This window comes from Nipponia nippon, unplaced genomic scaffold (assembly GCF_047370975.1).
Source record: "Nipponia nippon isolate SJK-2023a ecotype South Korea unplaced genomic scaffold, ASM4737097v1 scaffold_28, whole genome shotgun sequence".
Taxonomy (NCBI): domain Eukaryota; kingdom Metazoa; phylum Chordata; class Aves; order Pelecaniformes; family Threskiornithidae; genus Nipponia; species Nipponia nippon.
Window position 1 is genome coordinate 2,645,233 of NW_028262345.1, and position 16,092 is coordinate 2,661,324.

Consider the following 16,092-nt stretch of genomic DNA (forward strand, 5'->3'; position numbering starts at 1 on the left):
GATCTCCAAGCTGATGCATTTCACAAAAAGACTGGTGTGGAGGAGGAGAGAGGAAATATATATTTTTAGTTCAGCCTGCTTACAGGTCCTCAGGGATAATCTCTGCAGAAGGGACCGGTCCGAGAAATTCAAGCCATGTCTGGCTTCTCATCACCCAGGCCTTTTTCACGATACGGCTTTGGCAGTGAGGGTGGACACCCCTGTGTTTGTGCAGAAGTGCTGCTCGCTGCAATTGCAGGAGCCTATTCCATGGCATTGGGATGGGCGGGCCAGAGCCAAGCATCAAATATCCACCTGCAGTTTATTCAGACCTCGTAGGTCTAAGCTACCAGCATAGTTGAGGTCCAGAGTACAATATACTAAAACCATCCTCTGGGAAGAAATCTCAAGTTTTGTTCAACTTGACCAACTAAACTCTCAGGTTTTGCTCAAGTTGTAATGCAGCTGAGAGCAAGAGCCGAGTTCTTGGTGTTCAGCCCAGGCTGAATCTATTGCTTTTTTTATGTAGATAATAAAAATCTGCTCACATTTAATTTATTATTATCGTAATATCATTATGGAACAGCAGTAAAATTGTTTAATTTATCGGATGTTTTTCACACCAGAAAGGGAGGATGGTGCAGTAGCTTGGGTACTTGCCTAGGAAATCAGCAGGGGAGTCCTGGGCTGCAGACTGCCCGTCTCGCCTTGGGCACGTCACCTCATGGGGATCCGTCATCCCTAACCTCCAAGTGTTGTGTATTAAGGCTGAGAGGGTTATTTAGGTTTCTCCTGTAGTCACTGGGGCCAAAGAGATACCTCCAAAAAGAGGCTAGATGAGACGAGACAGCTTGTCCCCCGGTGGGCACCTGTGTCTTTGCTGGCACCAGTAGCGGGCGCGGGAAGGGAAGCAGCCCACCAGCGAGGAGACAGATGGGCAGATGCAGGGAGGGAGGCTGTAGACGGCTGCATGAAGCTCAGCGAGGACTCGAGCTGTCTTGCAGGTTGCTTTTATTATCACTACTTACTCGGTGACTCTGCCCAAGTGTGCTCACCCTGAGAAACAACCCCTAAAGTGTCAGGATAAGTCCCTGATGGACCACATGCCACAGATACGTTCATCCTGGCTGTTAACTCCCCTGCTACCGCGGTCTGGCCTGTATAGCCCATTAAGCCCCTTCCATTCATTGAGGTTACCCCGTGCGAGACCTCCCAGAGGCTGCCGTGCTCTTTTTCGGTGCCTCCGAAGTTAATTTGCATCCCAGCCACTGCAGAAGTAATGAAGTAGATTGGGGAGAATATAAACAGTGGATCTTAGGCTGACTGCTTTTATGCAGGGACATTATCCTCCGTCGCTGGCATCTAGCAAAGCGCAGCTAAGTCCTAATGGCTCCGTAATCCCAAACTTGCTCAGAGAGAAGCGGGGTTTTAGCTGGCTTGGGGAGCTGCAGGTTTCTTGGCTTGTCTGGAGACGATTCGTGGAAACGGAGGATTCAAACCTTGCTTGAGGACATGGGGATGAAGGGTTTACAGAGCTGGCGGAGACCTTCGGAAGGAGCAAGACTGGTCCCTGCTAACATGGACAGGAAAATAATCTCCTTCAGGGGCAAAGTCTTTCCTAGGTTTGCACTGGTTTGTCTTCTGGGGGGGCTCATTTTCCTAATGAGGCTGGAAATAGAAGATTTCTGCCTCCAAAACATCACTTGATAGGTGAAATGCTTAGCTGGCATAAGTGAGGGAGATGCAGCGATGCAGATGATGGGTAGGGAAGGAAGAGCTGACAGAAGGGACAAATGGCAGGAAGCTCACGGTTTCTCTTTAGAGGTGTGTCAGAGCTGGCTTTCTCCTGAGATAAATTTTCCTCGCTCCTTTGTGAAGCAGTGCGAGCTGCTTTCCCGGCTCCGCTTTGTGTTGCTTTGCCTGGCTGCAGGGATATGACGGTCTGCAGAGAGAATGACAAGTGAAGGGTTTGGGCAGGAGGTAGCAACCTCCATCCCCCCCAGAAAAGTGTGGTTTGGACTCAGGATGGAGGTTTTGGCTCAGCTCTGGTTGTCCCCAAGTTTGCAAAGAAGCAAATGGGAACGGAGGAACAAAAGGTCCTTTGGTGACTGGTGCCAGGTGGCTCTGACCTCTCTGCGTCTGAAATCATTGTGAAGCTCTTGGGCAAATCTCTGGAGCTACCAGTTTAGATGGATATTGGTGCCCTGAGCACTGCAGGTAAAGTGCTGACATTGTCCTCTTTGGACACTGAAAGCACTTGGTCTCTGAAACTGCTGCTGGCAGCAAAGCTAAAAATAGTGCCAGGAGGACCAGGAGGGACTGGGAAGGGAGGGCAGAGTACCCAAGAGCAGCACTGATGGGTCACCTCTCTGCCTCTCCCCAGGTGCTCCGTGGATAACCGAGTCACCCGAGTGGCCTGGCTGAACCGCAGCAGCATCCTCTATGCCGGCAATGACAAGTGGTGCTTGGACCCTCGGGTGGTGCTCCTGGCCAACACCAAAACCCAGTACAGCATCCAGATCCAAGATGTGGACGTGTACGATGAGGGCCCCTACACCTGCTCCGTGCAGACAGACAATCACCCCAAGACATCTCGTGTCCATCTCATCGTGCAAGGTAAGAGGAAGGGAATTTGTAGAGGGGTTGGGCTTGGTGCTTTGATTTCTGTTCCTCCCTTTTGCCCTGGTGTCTTCTCCTCCCATTGGTCCTACGTTGAGCATGTAAGACAACTTGGTGCAAACATAGAGGCTGATCAACAGGCTTAGTGAGTCCCAGTGAAGCTGGGCAATGCATTTATCCAGCTTTCCTGGAGTAGTCATGGGGCTCTGATACAGGCAGCTCTGCCTCCAAAAGTAGTCGCTGGCAAACCCACGTTGCTGTTTGTTGTTACTGCTATTGTATTTTGATGGGGTTTTTTTGTTTTCCATGCTGGAGGCAACGCTTGAAGTAAAACTTGTATTGGGGGAAAAGAGAGATCTGGCAGATTTGTGTACTTTGCGGGGGTGTGTGTATGCCTAGCAACAATATGTGTTTGTGCGTTGAAACTCTGTACTTCTGTGAGGAGGAGGAGGAGGAAGACCAGTATGGGGTGGTGGAGCGCTTGCGGTGGCCAGGCGTGCGCTCGCTGGCACATGAGCGCGCCTCGCCAAGGCTGCGCAGTCCGCGGGGTGCGTACGTGCGCTCTTCAGCAAGCGTGCAAGCACACACAGGCTCTCAAGAGGAGACGTACAAGTGTGGCCGCACACGATGGTCAAGCAGATGGATGTTCATGCAAGATAGCTCCTGCGTCCGCGCTGCGGGACTTGGTGGGGACATGTGCTGGGCAAGGGAGAGCCTGCGTGGTGGGAAGCCTGCGCTGCGCTTTTAGGGAGGCAGCCTCGGGAAAGATTAATGGAAAATTTCTAATCCCTTGCTAGCAACCCTTTTCCTCCTTCTTCTTCTGTGATTTGGCCAGGAGCCCTCTTAGCATGACACACCAGCCTGAGTATTGGAATCTCATCTTGGGCTAATTTTCGAATGCTGATGGGTGTATTGATTTGGAAACAAGCTGGGTTAAAAAGGCATTGGTCTTGTACACAGAGTCGGGTTGAGCTAGTTCACCGTCAATATGCCAGGCCTGAGCATTATTGACAGCCTAATGAATAGAAGGGGGGAAAAAAACCCAAACCCAGGGCCTTTATTTTCCCCCCTCCCTCCCTTTCCTTTTCTCTTTCCTATTCGAGCAATCAAGCAAGCTAAACAGAGCTGGACTTTCTCCATCTCCATTAACCACAGAGAGAAAGCGGATGCATTGCCAGCCTGGGTCCTTGCTGTTTATCTTGCAATCTGTTAATACTTGCCTGAGTTTTTTTAAGCCAAAGTCGATCACCCGCAAGTTCTGAAGTCGCTATCAGGCATTGGGGTGATGCAGGACAATTTCTATCAGCTCTCTTCTGATTCCTGTTTCCTGACCTAAATTTCGCATATCACCAGACATCCAGGTCCATCCCTCCTGTGTCTTGCTAAATCATTAGGAAGAGATGTTTGGAGGAAAAGGTCATACTTTAACTCCTTGCAGCGGTACAGTTAAGTACTGGAAGATTCAGTGATGGGCTCAGTCCTATAACATGCTGAACATCCTCGCTGCTGCCGACAGAAATACCGGCTCTCAGGAGCAGGCACCCTAATTTCAAGAGCTATTGCTTGGCTCACCCAGCCCTTTCTCGGGTGGAAGGTGGCAAGAGTATAATGTGCAGCAACGCGCTGGAGCAGGGCATGAAAGTGAATATCGTGTCTAATTAAAGGGAAGCCTGCCTTAATGACCCCGATTAAAATTTGGCTAGGGTGCCAGGATTAACTCTCCTGCCTTGGAAAATGGGCCCAATAAATACTTAAGCTGGTATAATCCTGTCCTGAAAGACATTCAGCTTGCGGGAAGCAGTGCTTACCCTCCCTCCCAGGAAAGCAGGGTGTCTGAGCGCCAGATTTCAGGGCTGTGCCAAGTTCAGCGCGTGGCCGTGGGACGTCTTACCCCTTCCCGCAGCCTGATAGGAAAGGAGAAGTGGTGAGAGGAGGTGGGAAAGGGGGTCTCCCCTTTTAAACAGGGTTAGTCCAGGTGCAGCCAGAAAGAGGGAGGTGTGCAGGTTGCTCTAAGCAGGTCCTGACTTTCCCCTTGCTGCACCAGGAAAGAGCCTGGGGGCACAGCTCTGGAGGCAGGAGCACTCCAGCCTCTCAGGATGCAATTAAATCATGCCCTGGGGGAGGCTGCACTCTCCAAAGGGACTGGCCGTGGGGGCAAGGAGCTCTTCCCCTTCCAGCTGGAATTTCAGCAGCCTGCGGCTTCCCCAGACAGGCATGATGGGTGCGTCTAGGCCAGGGTCCAAACACCCTCCGCCCACGCCATGCATCCCTTCTCCCCAAGTTTAGGGGATATCACTGGGACCCGGCCATGGATGGAGGGAGTGAGGAGCTGGGGCATCCCTGGTGTCTGCCAAGGGCTGCGGGAGGAAGCGGTGCTGTGGGGGGAAAGAGCAAAAACCAGGAGAGGGATAGGGGTGGCAGAAGGAGCTTCCCTTAGGGTATGAAGGTTGGGGATGGTCCGACAAGGCAGTGGGAGAGAATCCGCTAGAAACCACCAGGAACCAAGGATGTCCACGCTGCAGCAAGGGAAGTGCTGCACATTTATTTCTAGGTTGACTGTATTGGTGGCTGAGATCCCAAAATAGGTGGGTAGAAGGCACCTCAAGAGCTAATTTAGCCCGTTCCCCTGCAACAAGGCAGAGACATCGCTGGCAAACACGTGTGAAAGCTATTCTTGAAAATCTTTAACAAAGCAGGTTCTTCAGTCTCCCTAGATGATCTATTCTACTGCTTTGCTACCTTTATAATTAGAAAATGTATAGCTAATATCTAACTTAAACCTTCTTTGTTGCAAATGAAGTGGAGTTTTTCTCAGCCTATCCCCAGCGGACGTGGGGAACAATTGATCAGCGTCCTCTTTGTAACAACCTCTAGCTTTTGGGAAGGTTGTTATCGTGTTGCCCCTTAGCCACCTTCTTTCTGAAATGATGCAAGCCCTGTTTCTCCCACCTTTCCTCATCGGTCAGGCTTTCAGAAACACTTGTCAGTCTTGAAATCCTGCTACAAAAGGCAAAAGGTGATTGCTGTGGATCCAGGAATAGCAGGTTGGTGCACCTCTCCTTCCCGCTGCTGGTGAGATCTCTGCACTAATGTGGGACAAATGAGCCCAGGAACGAGACAACAGACCCTTGGCATTGAATGCTTCAAAGTTCAGACCTGCTATTTCGGGGACTGCTTTAAATAGGGTCAGGCTCAGCGCTGGCAATGCCAAGTTGATGTGAGCCAACAACATAGCTGCAAGAGGTACGAGGAGGTTCTTTGTACCTGGATCTCCCCAGGAAAGAAGATCCCAGACTACAGCTGGACCTAAAATGAACAGCTCAGGGAGCACCCATGTCATCTGCAGTGTCTGGAAGGTGGTCCCTGCCTGTCCTGCTCACTCAGCCCTCATTTCTTCTTAGGAGGAGTTGCCATAAGACCAGACAAAGCATAGGGAAGCAGCACTGCCCATGCTTGCAGCAGTTTGCTTCGGATCCTTGGGAAGAGAGAGGCTTTTCTGGATGAAAATCTCAAAGAGACAGAATCCAGGGAAGCCCTACTTGCTCTGAACTTGGAGGGAGGCAGAAACCCAGAGCGAGAAAGAGAACTTGAGCTCCATTGACCTCTGAGGAGGGATGCTTTCCCTTCCTCTCCTCTCCTGTATCCCGCTCTGGTTTCCTTAGCAAGTCCCACTTCTTGCCCCTGCAGCAGCATCTCAGGCGCAGCCTGTCCTTCTCCCCGCTCCCGGTAGGACACTTCAGCTATTTAAGCTGTTCTTTGGGTTCCTGGGTTTAAAAGAGAGAGAGGAGGGAGGAGGAGGACAGTGTCTGGAAAGCTCTTATTCGTATTGATAATAAGCCGTCTCCAATGCGTGCCTGCAAAACACTCCCACTGCCTTGTAAGATGCATTAAGGAAAGTTGGCCTTATCTCAGCGCGGGAAATGGACTTGGGGAAGGAGGCACGGTGCCTGCCGGAGTTTAATCTCACTTAGGCACACAAATTTGCATGATAGAAAATGGTGGAATTTTAGTGCTTAGAAAGAAAGAAAGAAGGGGGAAAAAAAAGGCAGGCAACTGGGGGATATTAGGCTTTCTCGCTTCTTTATCAGTTTCCCTGGCCCTATCTGGCTCTTTCTGTTGTCACTGGAGCAACTAATCACCCCTCCCCTTTTGTTTGGTGTAAATGAGTTTTCCCACTCCTTCCTGGGCCCCGGTTAATCTGCAAATCCCTGCCTTTGTTTGGGAGTTAATTACCTGCTCACGGAGTCGGGGGGCTGCGGGCGCAGGTGGCGCAGGGCTGTCCCGGTGGCGGGGGCACACGTTGCGTGCCGGTGGCACCTCGCCCCGTGCCGGGGCCGCCCCGCGAACATTGATGCCAAGGTGTGTGCCAGTGAGATAAAGCTGCTGGTGGGGCTGCGGCACCCGAGCCGGCTTTGTTTCAAGTGCTGAACTCTGCCCAATTAATTTTCTTTTGATGCCATAAGCCCCTTTCGCTCGTGGGAGAATAAGGATAACTTTTTGCGGCTGCTTTTCTGCCTTGCACCGGGGTGCGTGGGAAACGCCTGCCCTGCCGTGGCAGCGTAGGCTGGGAGGAAGGATCAGTCCCTGCAGTCATCATCTCTCTTTTCCAAAGGCCTCAAGATGGCTTGCAGGGAAAACAGAGTAGCATTGCTTGTGTCTGGGTTTTTTTGCTGGAGATGTTCAAAGCCTTCCTGACCACCCAGGAGCTTTGGCACCGCTGCCGGGGGTCCGGCCGGGTGCCCATGGGGCTGAGCCCGTCCCCGGTGCCACCAAAGCCACCGGTGCTGGGGGTGAGGAAAGGCAGAGGGATTTGCCCAGGGCTGTTTGATAACTCAGTAGCAGTGAGGGTGTGTAGACGTTGGCCATGTATGAAGCCATGGGCTGGAGTTCCATGCTGGATAGGATGCTTCCCAGCAGAAACCACAGGTGCTGCTTCTGGTATGGGTTTTTCTGGTGTGTCCACACCCTTCCCCTATGAAAGCAGCTGTCCCTTCTAGAAGCAAAAGCAGATTTGGATAATGCCTTCCAAAAGGTACGCGGACAGCTGGGAGAGCCTCCCCAAAGTGGTGGAGGGGAGGAAACCAGCGGCACAAAATTGAAATCCGCCTGCACTCTCGCTCTCGGCTCCTTTGACTGATGCGTTCCTTCCTCATCTCTCTTTTGTTGCTAATCACCGTCTGCCCATCAAAGCATCTTTTCCTTTTGTATCAGGGCTGTTGTTGAGGACTGAAGGTCTCCCACGCGCTCTCGCATGCTGTCCTAGTTGTTGGCTTTGTATCCCCGTTTTGCGGGGGATCTCCTCCTCTCTGCTGCTCCCGCATCCGTCGCTGCCCCCGGATCTCTCCATCTCCCTCCCAAGGTTACCGGCCCTCGCTTCTCTGCGGGGGCCCATCAGTGGGTGGGTTTAACCCGCAGATGTGCCTATCCGTGCTCCCTCACGGCGTGGCCGCATACCCGGCGTGCAGCTGGGCAGGCTCCCTCCGGCCTCCCCCAAGTCACTTGACCTCTTTGCAAATCAATTTAACATCTGTGAGGCAGAGATAATAATTGTCACCTACTTCACAAGGGGGTTGATGAGGATTAATTCGTTAATGTCGACAGAGGTCTTTGAAGATGGAACACGCTATCTGAGAGCTAAACGTTATTATTAATTAGCAATTATATCATGGGGCGGGAGAGGGGAAAAGCAGAGACTCCAGAGCCCATACTGGAAGCGCTTGCTCCGGGCTCACACGCCTGCCCTCGCTCCAGCTTCGGGCTGCCCCAGTTATGTGCCCGTTGTGCTGCTGGAGGAGCGTCCTCCTTCCCGCAGCGCGTGGGTGAGCCCCGCCGGTGCAGGGGGAGTAAAGAGTGGGAGGGATGGGGAGGTGAACAGTGCTTGAGTGTGTTAACCGCTGTCCTCGTTACAAAGAGAGAACGGTAACGGAGAAGTAGTGGTGAAGGGAAGGCATCCTCCATGCTTGCCTGGCATCCCAGCGATGCTAGCGGGCCAGGGACCACCAGATCCATGGGAGGATGTATCCTGTTCCCAAGGAGAAGTAATTGGCAGGAGAACGGAGCGAGGGGAAGCAAGAACCAGTGATTCATAGGACACACAGACCATTTTCATTTCCTTTGTGTTTTTCTTTTTCGCGTACACCAAGGCTGTGGCTAGTTTCTCTGTTTTTCTCCCCTGTTGAACTACTCACACTGTAATCCGATTTGTTGTGGGGTTCCCCTAAGGAGCACCAACACGAACCCTTTGCGGTCCCTGCAGGCTGTGCTGTGCACTGGTGCTGGGACAGCACAGCGATGCCCGCTGGGGCCTTTTCCACTTCCCACACCCCCGTGGTGCTGCTATTTCCCTCCTCCCCAGCTCCAGCTATGTGTGCTTTTGTGGCGGCAAGGCGAGCTCAGCGTACCTCTCTTTGCTACTCCCTCGGAGATGCGCAGAGCCGAGGAGGTCACCCTGCGATCACCCCTCTTCTAGCAAACAAGAGGCTACTCCTCTCTGAGCCTTTCTGAGCGTGCGAGCTACCAGCGGCCCCCTTCACCCATCCTCTCCAAACGCTTTCAGGGAGAGGTCGCCCGCCTCACCCGGAGCCGTTCAACAGCGACTCCGCTAATCCTTCCTGCGGAGCGGGTGAAACCGGCAGGCCGGCGGCCCGCTGTGCCGACAGCTCTCCAAGCAGGGCTGGAGGAGGACTCGACTTGTCTGCAGGTCTCGTGCTCGCCCCCTGCACGGCGGGTTCCCCTCCTTCCCCAAGGACTTTGCCAGCCAAAGGGGTGGCACGGCAGCACCCGCGCCTCCGGGACGCACGTTGGGCATCTCCCCACCGCTGCCTACGGTTTCCAAAGTACCGTCATTTGGCGTGATAAAGCCGGTGGTGGTTTAATGAGGTCACTGCAGTTTAATGTTACTGCAGTAATCTCTTTTGTTTTACTACATTAAAATATTTGTGGTGGAACGGTCGGACCACTGTAATGCGATATTGCTACCTTAATGTTATTGTTACCATGGTGACGCTAATGGCGGCTCAATAACATTATTGCAATTTAATCTTACGACAATAAAATTAAGGGTAGAACAGTGAGACCTCAACAATGTAATGTTACTACAGTAACAGCATTGTTATCGTAATCGTGGGAGCAGAGTCAACTCGTTTTAGTGTAACATTGGTACCAGCGCTTTATTGTTACTATAGTAACACGGAGCATCCGCCGAAAGTCGCGGCAGGGGATGAATGGGAGGAGATGTCGCTGGCACACCGGTACTACAGCTACCCCCGGGTTGTCAGTACAGGAAGGTCACGCCGTATAAAGTCACCTTATTCACCTAATTCCACAATTGTGGTGGTTTTGTCAGGGCCTTTCTTCTTCTCCCTCTGTTGCCGGAGCTCTTCGGAGTGGGTCTGTTGTTTTAGTGGCAGTAACTCTGCAGGGAAGGATTTAAAGCACTGCCTCCATCTAGTTCCAGATCCTTCTGCCCGGCGTTTTATAGCATGTGGCTGTTACGGAGCGATAACGTTTTATATTTATATGTCATCTTTCATCGTGAAGGATCCCGGCACAAGCTACAAATTATTGCCATGCTGCAGGGCCAGGCAGGCAACCCGGTGCACGCTGCGTGCAAGAGGAGGGGGTTGCATCCAAGGGCACAGGAGCTCGCATTGCTGCCCTGGAGAGAGCTGAGCACCGATACCTGCGCAAGGGAGAGTCTCCTTTGTTTGGAGGACTTATCCAGAGTCCCTAAACTTTGGAGATGGGGCAGGGGTCTTTGTGCATCCCTTTGTGCTGGTCGTTGCATGGTTCGCTCTGCAGCTCAGCATCGGGCATCGGTGTTTTGTGCAGCCCCAGATGTGGCAGAGGTGGGGTCGGGTATGGCTCAAGCAAGCGCTGTCCTGGCTGGGGCTGTGAGATTGAACATCTTGGAGCATCTGTTCCTTGGGCTCGCTTGTTCAGCCCGGTTTTATGGGGCTCACCCCAAACCTGACAAATGCTGTGAGGCAACTCAGTAAAGGCGCAGGTGACATCTCTGTGCCATGCATGGGCTCGCTGCAGTTTTCTCCAGCCTCCAGGGGAGGGAGTCAGAGCTGCCGATCTGTCCCCAGCATCGCGACTGCATCCTTGCCGCATCCCTCGTCCTGCCCGGGGCCCAGCACGCCTAGGGATGCACACTTGTGCCACCGCGCCTGCCAGCCAGGTTTGATGCCCTGGTTGCTCACTTGCACCCCTGAGTTACCTACACCACCTCCTCTCCTGCTTGGCAGACAGGGATTTGAGCCCCTTGAGCTTGACAGCTCTTCTCGGTGCCTTTGAAACCTGTATTTGGGTGCGCTGCTGCCTGCCTGCCTGCATTTCAGAAGCCCAGCCTCCAGCCCTAGCACAAATCTGGGCCTCTTCAGCCAGGCAGCTGCTCGGCTCCCCTTGTGCATCAGCGTTTGATCTCCCTCCATAGGTATTTGGACTCTGACCACTGCAGTAATTCCTTGTTTGTCCTTTAATAAAAGACCCGTGAGCCCCCTTGACACCCGAGCTGGAATCGGTGGGACCTGGGGCGTCCTGCATGCCAGCTCTTTGTGGCAATCTGGTATTGCATCCATCCTGCCAAACCGGCTCCTCCGGGAGTTACATGTTTGAAAACACGAGCAGCAGCTCATCTCCCATTCAGTGTTTTTCTCCATCATTTGCTTTATTAAATATTGATTTTCTGTTGCATTATTAAACCTTAAGTCCCGAACATAAATTCAGAGTTGATACTTTAATCTGGCTCTTCTTTTTGGCCTTTGGAGCTGGTTTTTCTGGCCAGTCCCCCCGGACGCAAATCCAGAAGCAAAAGCCTGTTGCAGAGGCTTGGGGAGTCAGAGAGCAGGAGCAGGCAGCTCTGCCCAAGGGAGTTTGGCCTGTTTGGTGCAGCCTTTGCCATCGAAGGTGGCATCCACGGGGATTCTGGCTTGTAATCCTGCACAGACCACAGGTGAAAGGATTTTGGAGAGGCATCAGCCAAGCTTTTCAGGGAAGTTTGTATGTTATTGGCTGGGGGAAGGATATAGCCCTCTCTTTTTTTGGTAGTGTGGAGAGATTGCAGTCTGAAAGGGGAATTTAGTCTGGAGCCACTGCGTGGGCAGAGTGGCAGTGAGGCATCCCGCCACGTGCCTGGTTCTGTTTGCTCCCTGGGGTTTTTGCTGCCTTGTTCTGCCAAGATTGCCATGCTCAGGAGCAGTGCTCTCTGCTGGGGAAGGAAGCCGCAGATGGCGATGTCTTGTCCTAAATGCGTCTCTTAAAACCCAGCTCCTGGGCGATGCTGTACAAAGCTGTGCTTTTCTACCGTGCAAATCCCCAGCAAAACCAGAAGTTGGCCTCGGCCAAAACTCCAGGCAAAGCCAGAGAGATGTGGGTGGTGGGATTGCCGCCAGCACCAGGCTCGAGAAAGCCACCGGCCAGGCAGGAGCGGTGCAGGCGGCCACCGGCACGTCCCTGATAGCCAAGGTGGGTCGCGTTGACCCGCACCGGCTGGGCCCCGCTCGCCTCCCCTTCCCTATCGGAGAGCTGCATGCAGCCAGCCGCTGCCAAAGCCCCGCGCTGCCAGCAACCAGGTGTCTGAACATGTTTCCAGAGCCAAGATAACTCCACAGCCAAAAGGGAGGAGGGGAGAGCAGTGTGGCAGCGCTGGCAGGTTCAGGAGGATAAAAAAAAGGAGAAAAAAAGAAAAAAAAAGCAGGCTTGCAAACGGCTTTTGGATACCCATCCAAACCGGGCATGCTGGGCAGCATGAAACCCGTGCCTGGCAGCCAGCACGCTGAGCAGTGATTTAAAACCAGGCTCCCAGCGTCAGGGAAAGAGGCAGAGGGGGAAGCAGATGTGAACACAATGCTGGAGATAAAGGAGAGGCCAAGGGAACAGCTGCCGAAGAGCTGGCCTGGCCCTGCTGCCTCCCGCCGTGGGCACCGAGTGCTAGAAAACCTCCAGCAAATAGCCACGGGCTTAAGAACGGGCTGGAGGGCATCGCTGAGCCTGTGGGAGCATGAACGGGAGGGTCAAGGGGAAAGCGTGGTGGTTTCTGCACTGGTTTTGCTTTGGTCTTGAAGGAGAGGTTGAAGCTTGTAAAAGGGGAGTTGCACTGAAACATTGGCAGAGTTGTGATCTCGTTTTACCCTTCTTTTCCTGTCTGTTCTGGTGCTGCAATGGAGGAGAAAGAGATTTAGAAAAAGAAAAAAGGGAGGAAAAGTGGGAAGTGGAGAACAAAAAGGTAAGGACCTTCAGAAAAGTCGTGGAATTGTGGTCCTTCAGACAAGACATGGAAATGTCGTCTTGAAATATTTCTGCTTTGGGTTTTCCAGGTCTGGCTGGTTGTCTGTTTGAGAAGCTGGTGGTGTGGGATAGCAGTGAGTCCCCTCTGCCCCATCCTTCAGAATCGAGCTGTCTTTGTTCATTAGTGCAGGGCCAGATCCCTGGACAAGCCCTGCAGCACGGCCCCATTGGGTGCAGGGAAGAGGACAGGGAGGTCTCGTTGCTCTAGGTGGACCCATGTGCTTATTTTTCATGTCTGGGTTGTGGTCCCATCACACCAGCAGCAGAGACTCCCAGATTTCAGCTCTGGGTTCCTCTCCTTTCTCTCGGTAACATATAGTAGAAGACTGGGATGAGGCGGTGGAGGTAGCAGTCCCCGTCCCGGCTTGCTGTCCTACGTGAGATGAGATGAACAGGTCTCAATCCACCCCCCTCGCCGCCAAAGCCTCCCCATCACTGAGCCCTTGCAGCAGACAGGCTCCCTGATTTGTACCCAGGGCTGTCCTTGCCCACACCCGCTTTGAGACAGGGGGTCGACAGAGATGTCTTCTCCATGGTTTGCCCTCCTTGTAATCCCTCCTCCCAGCCAGCCCGAGAGCTTCAGCCTTTGATCCTCCTCCTCCTCCTCTTTTGCAAACACTTCTCTCTGCTGGTGGAATTAAATCTCTCTCGCAGTGTTTTCCTTCCCTATCTTTTCTTTTTGGCCAAGTCTGAAATATTATTTTTTTTCGCTCCTTCAGCAGCAGGGCTATATAATTGATGGCCTCGCCAAGCTTTCCGAGCTGAACATTAAACCCTTCCTGCCTTGGCTCCAACCAGAGTTCATTACTTTCTGAAAAGCTTCATTGTCTGTTTGTGCTCAGATGATTGTTGTTGTGGAGGGGAGGATGTTGTCAGCAGAGAGAGGGGAGGAGGGGCTGGATTTGGCCGGGACTGCTTTGTAATCAAATCCTGCTCTCTTTCTTTTTAGCAAATTTTCAAGTGGAAAAAGGCCTCTTTTAGCAAAATTGAAATACCGGCACCCTCCTGAAGGCAGGAGTACAAAACTCAGGCCCCTAATTAACATGCAGCAAAAAGCTGTCTCGCTCTTGGGGGTGTTAGGAAAATGCTGCTTTGCAAATTGCCTGTGAGAGCGATGCTCAGCCCCAGGCAGGCGGGAGCAGGGGGCTGCTCCCATCGCCACGGGCTTAATACCTGGGGTTCTTGGTCGTCCCTCCCAAGCTTTTGCATCCCAGGAGCTGCCCCGGGAAGGGCGAGCCCTGTGTGGTGCTGGCAGAGTCCCTGCGGCACCGATTTCCCTGTTGTGGTGCAGGTGATTGCTGGACGGGTGTGTGTTTGCATGATGCAAATTGCTGTCTGCATCTTCTGGCCTTTGCTGGCAAGGCGAAGCAGAAGTGCTTTCTCTGGTTTGCCCTGCGCCGATGCTTCTGGCTCCCCGTCTACCTCCGTGGTCTTTCAGCACTTAAAACACAGCAAGGCTGAGGTGATTACAAGGATTGGAGATGCAGTGACACTTCCCTGCCAACAAGTAATTGATTTATTAAAGACATTACAATACATTCATGGTTGAGCGTAAGAGTTTCCTTTGAACTCGCTCGAAAATCCAAAGGGATTGTGCCTGTTTGCGAGTACCGCGGGCAGAATAAATCTGAGCTCCCCCATCACCTCCTCCCCCCGCACCACCGCAATTTCATTTCCCTTTGACTGGCGCGAGTAAATATCACAGCTCGACAACTCCAGTCCAGTGACTGGTGTGATCCAATTTAATAGCATTTAAAAATTCAAAGTGATTGTTAGCCAAATGGAAATGTAAGATTTCATACCCAGCCTGCCTTGGGGAGGAAAGGAAGAATGAGGGAGGGTGCAGGGGATGTAGACAAATGGACTAGATAAAAAATAATGGAAAGTAACTTAATTAAAGAGGCTCGAGCCAAGTTAAAAACAGTCATGATTTTGAATCTGAGAACCACAGGTTTTAAAAATGAAAGGGAAAGAGGAAAGAAAGGAAAGGAAACTGTGGATAAAGAGCCTCCAAAATGATTAAATGAGGAGAAGGAGGCATAGGAAGGAAGGGGTAAAAATAGTCTGTCCATGAAAAGCAGGAGCACATGGGGAATAGATGGTGCCGTTGATGAGGCTGGGCATTAGAAAGACAAATAGGGAAATTAAAGGATGCTCTGGGGGGAGATAACTCCCTGTGGCTTCTCTGGTGTTCTCGGAGGCGCGAGGGTGGCCAAGAAGAAGGCTCGAGGGCTTCGTTTAGGAGGAACGGGAAATGTAGGAGCAGTCCTAACGGAAGAGGAGAACAGCCCTCGCGTACTCCAGGCATGCCGATACCCCTGCCTTGCGGTAGCGTCGCTCCCTCCTTTCCCTTTGCTTTTAACTCTGTCAAACATTGCCTGTTCGGGTTGAAATTTGGTAATGAAATTTTAATTGCCCCTCTGTGTACACAGATATCCTGCTGTACTCTCGACCGCCTGGTGACTAATTTTTAACCGCAGTGCTCTCGTCTCGTGCGGCCCATTGGAAATACTTGCGGGAAAGTGTTATCCTCAGGGAGCATGAGCTGGGAGGGTGAATTAAGGCAGCAGAGACCAACCCTACCTCTACCCTTGCTGAACTTTGAGAGCTAAACCTTGCAGTGCTAAGACTGCTCTTTTAAGGATATTTTAAGGTGTGGGAAGGATGGTGCGCGTTGTCACATGGAGTCTGGCTTGTTGGTGTTTGCTCTCCTGCCTGTTTCTGGCAGTTTTTTCTGGCCAAACCTTGGGTTGATTCCCTGGGTTTGGGACAGTTGGCATGTTGGATGCTAACAAGGTGCTTCATGACCCTTGGCTGCGCAGTAGGGTGCAGGACCAGAAGTACTCCACGGGAGGAGCGAGGAAGGCTGGGGGAGCTCCTGGAGCCCAGGGAGGAGAGCCTGAAAGAGCAGGGTTGAGTAAAGAAATGACTAAGAGGAGGAAGGAGTGGACCCAGGGCAGCTTTGGGAAGGTAAACCTGCCTCTGCCGGAGCAATGGATGGGTTCACAAGTCTTGTGTGCAGAGATGTGTTCCCATGGGGACAGGAGGAGCGGCAGCATCCGGAGGCATAAATCACCTGCGGTTCATTTTGAACTGCTGGGCCTTGCCAACCTCCTGCTTTATGAGCAGATGAACAAAGGGTCTGGTCAAAAGGAGCAGCCTCCAGACCACCTAATCAGAGAATAATAGGGCTGTGCTCCCCCA

General features: G+C 52.4%; 1 protein-coding gene across 9 annotated transcripts in view; it reads left to right on the forward strand.

Annotated features, from left to right (window-relative positions):
• LOC104016638 (protein CEPU-1) overlaps window positions 1-16,092 on the forward strand; it is a 454,647-nt gene that overhangs the window by 399,667 nt on the left and 38,888 nt on the right. For all 9 annotated transcript variants that reach the window (XM_087763282.1, XM_087763280.1, XM_087763286.1 and 6 more), the window contains one exon: window positions 2,363-2,595. In XM_087763282.1, the coding sequence (XP_087619408.1) occupies window positions 2,363-2,595 (233 nt within the window). The remainder of the gene's footprint in view (window positions 1-2,362; window positions 2,596-16,092) is intronic.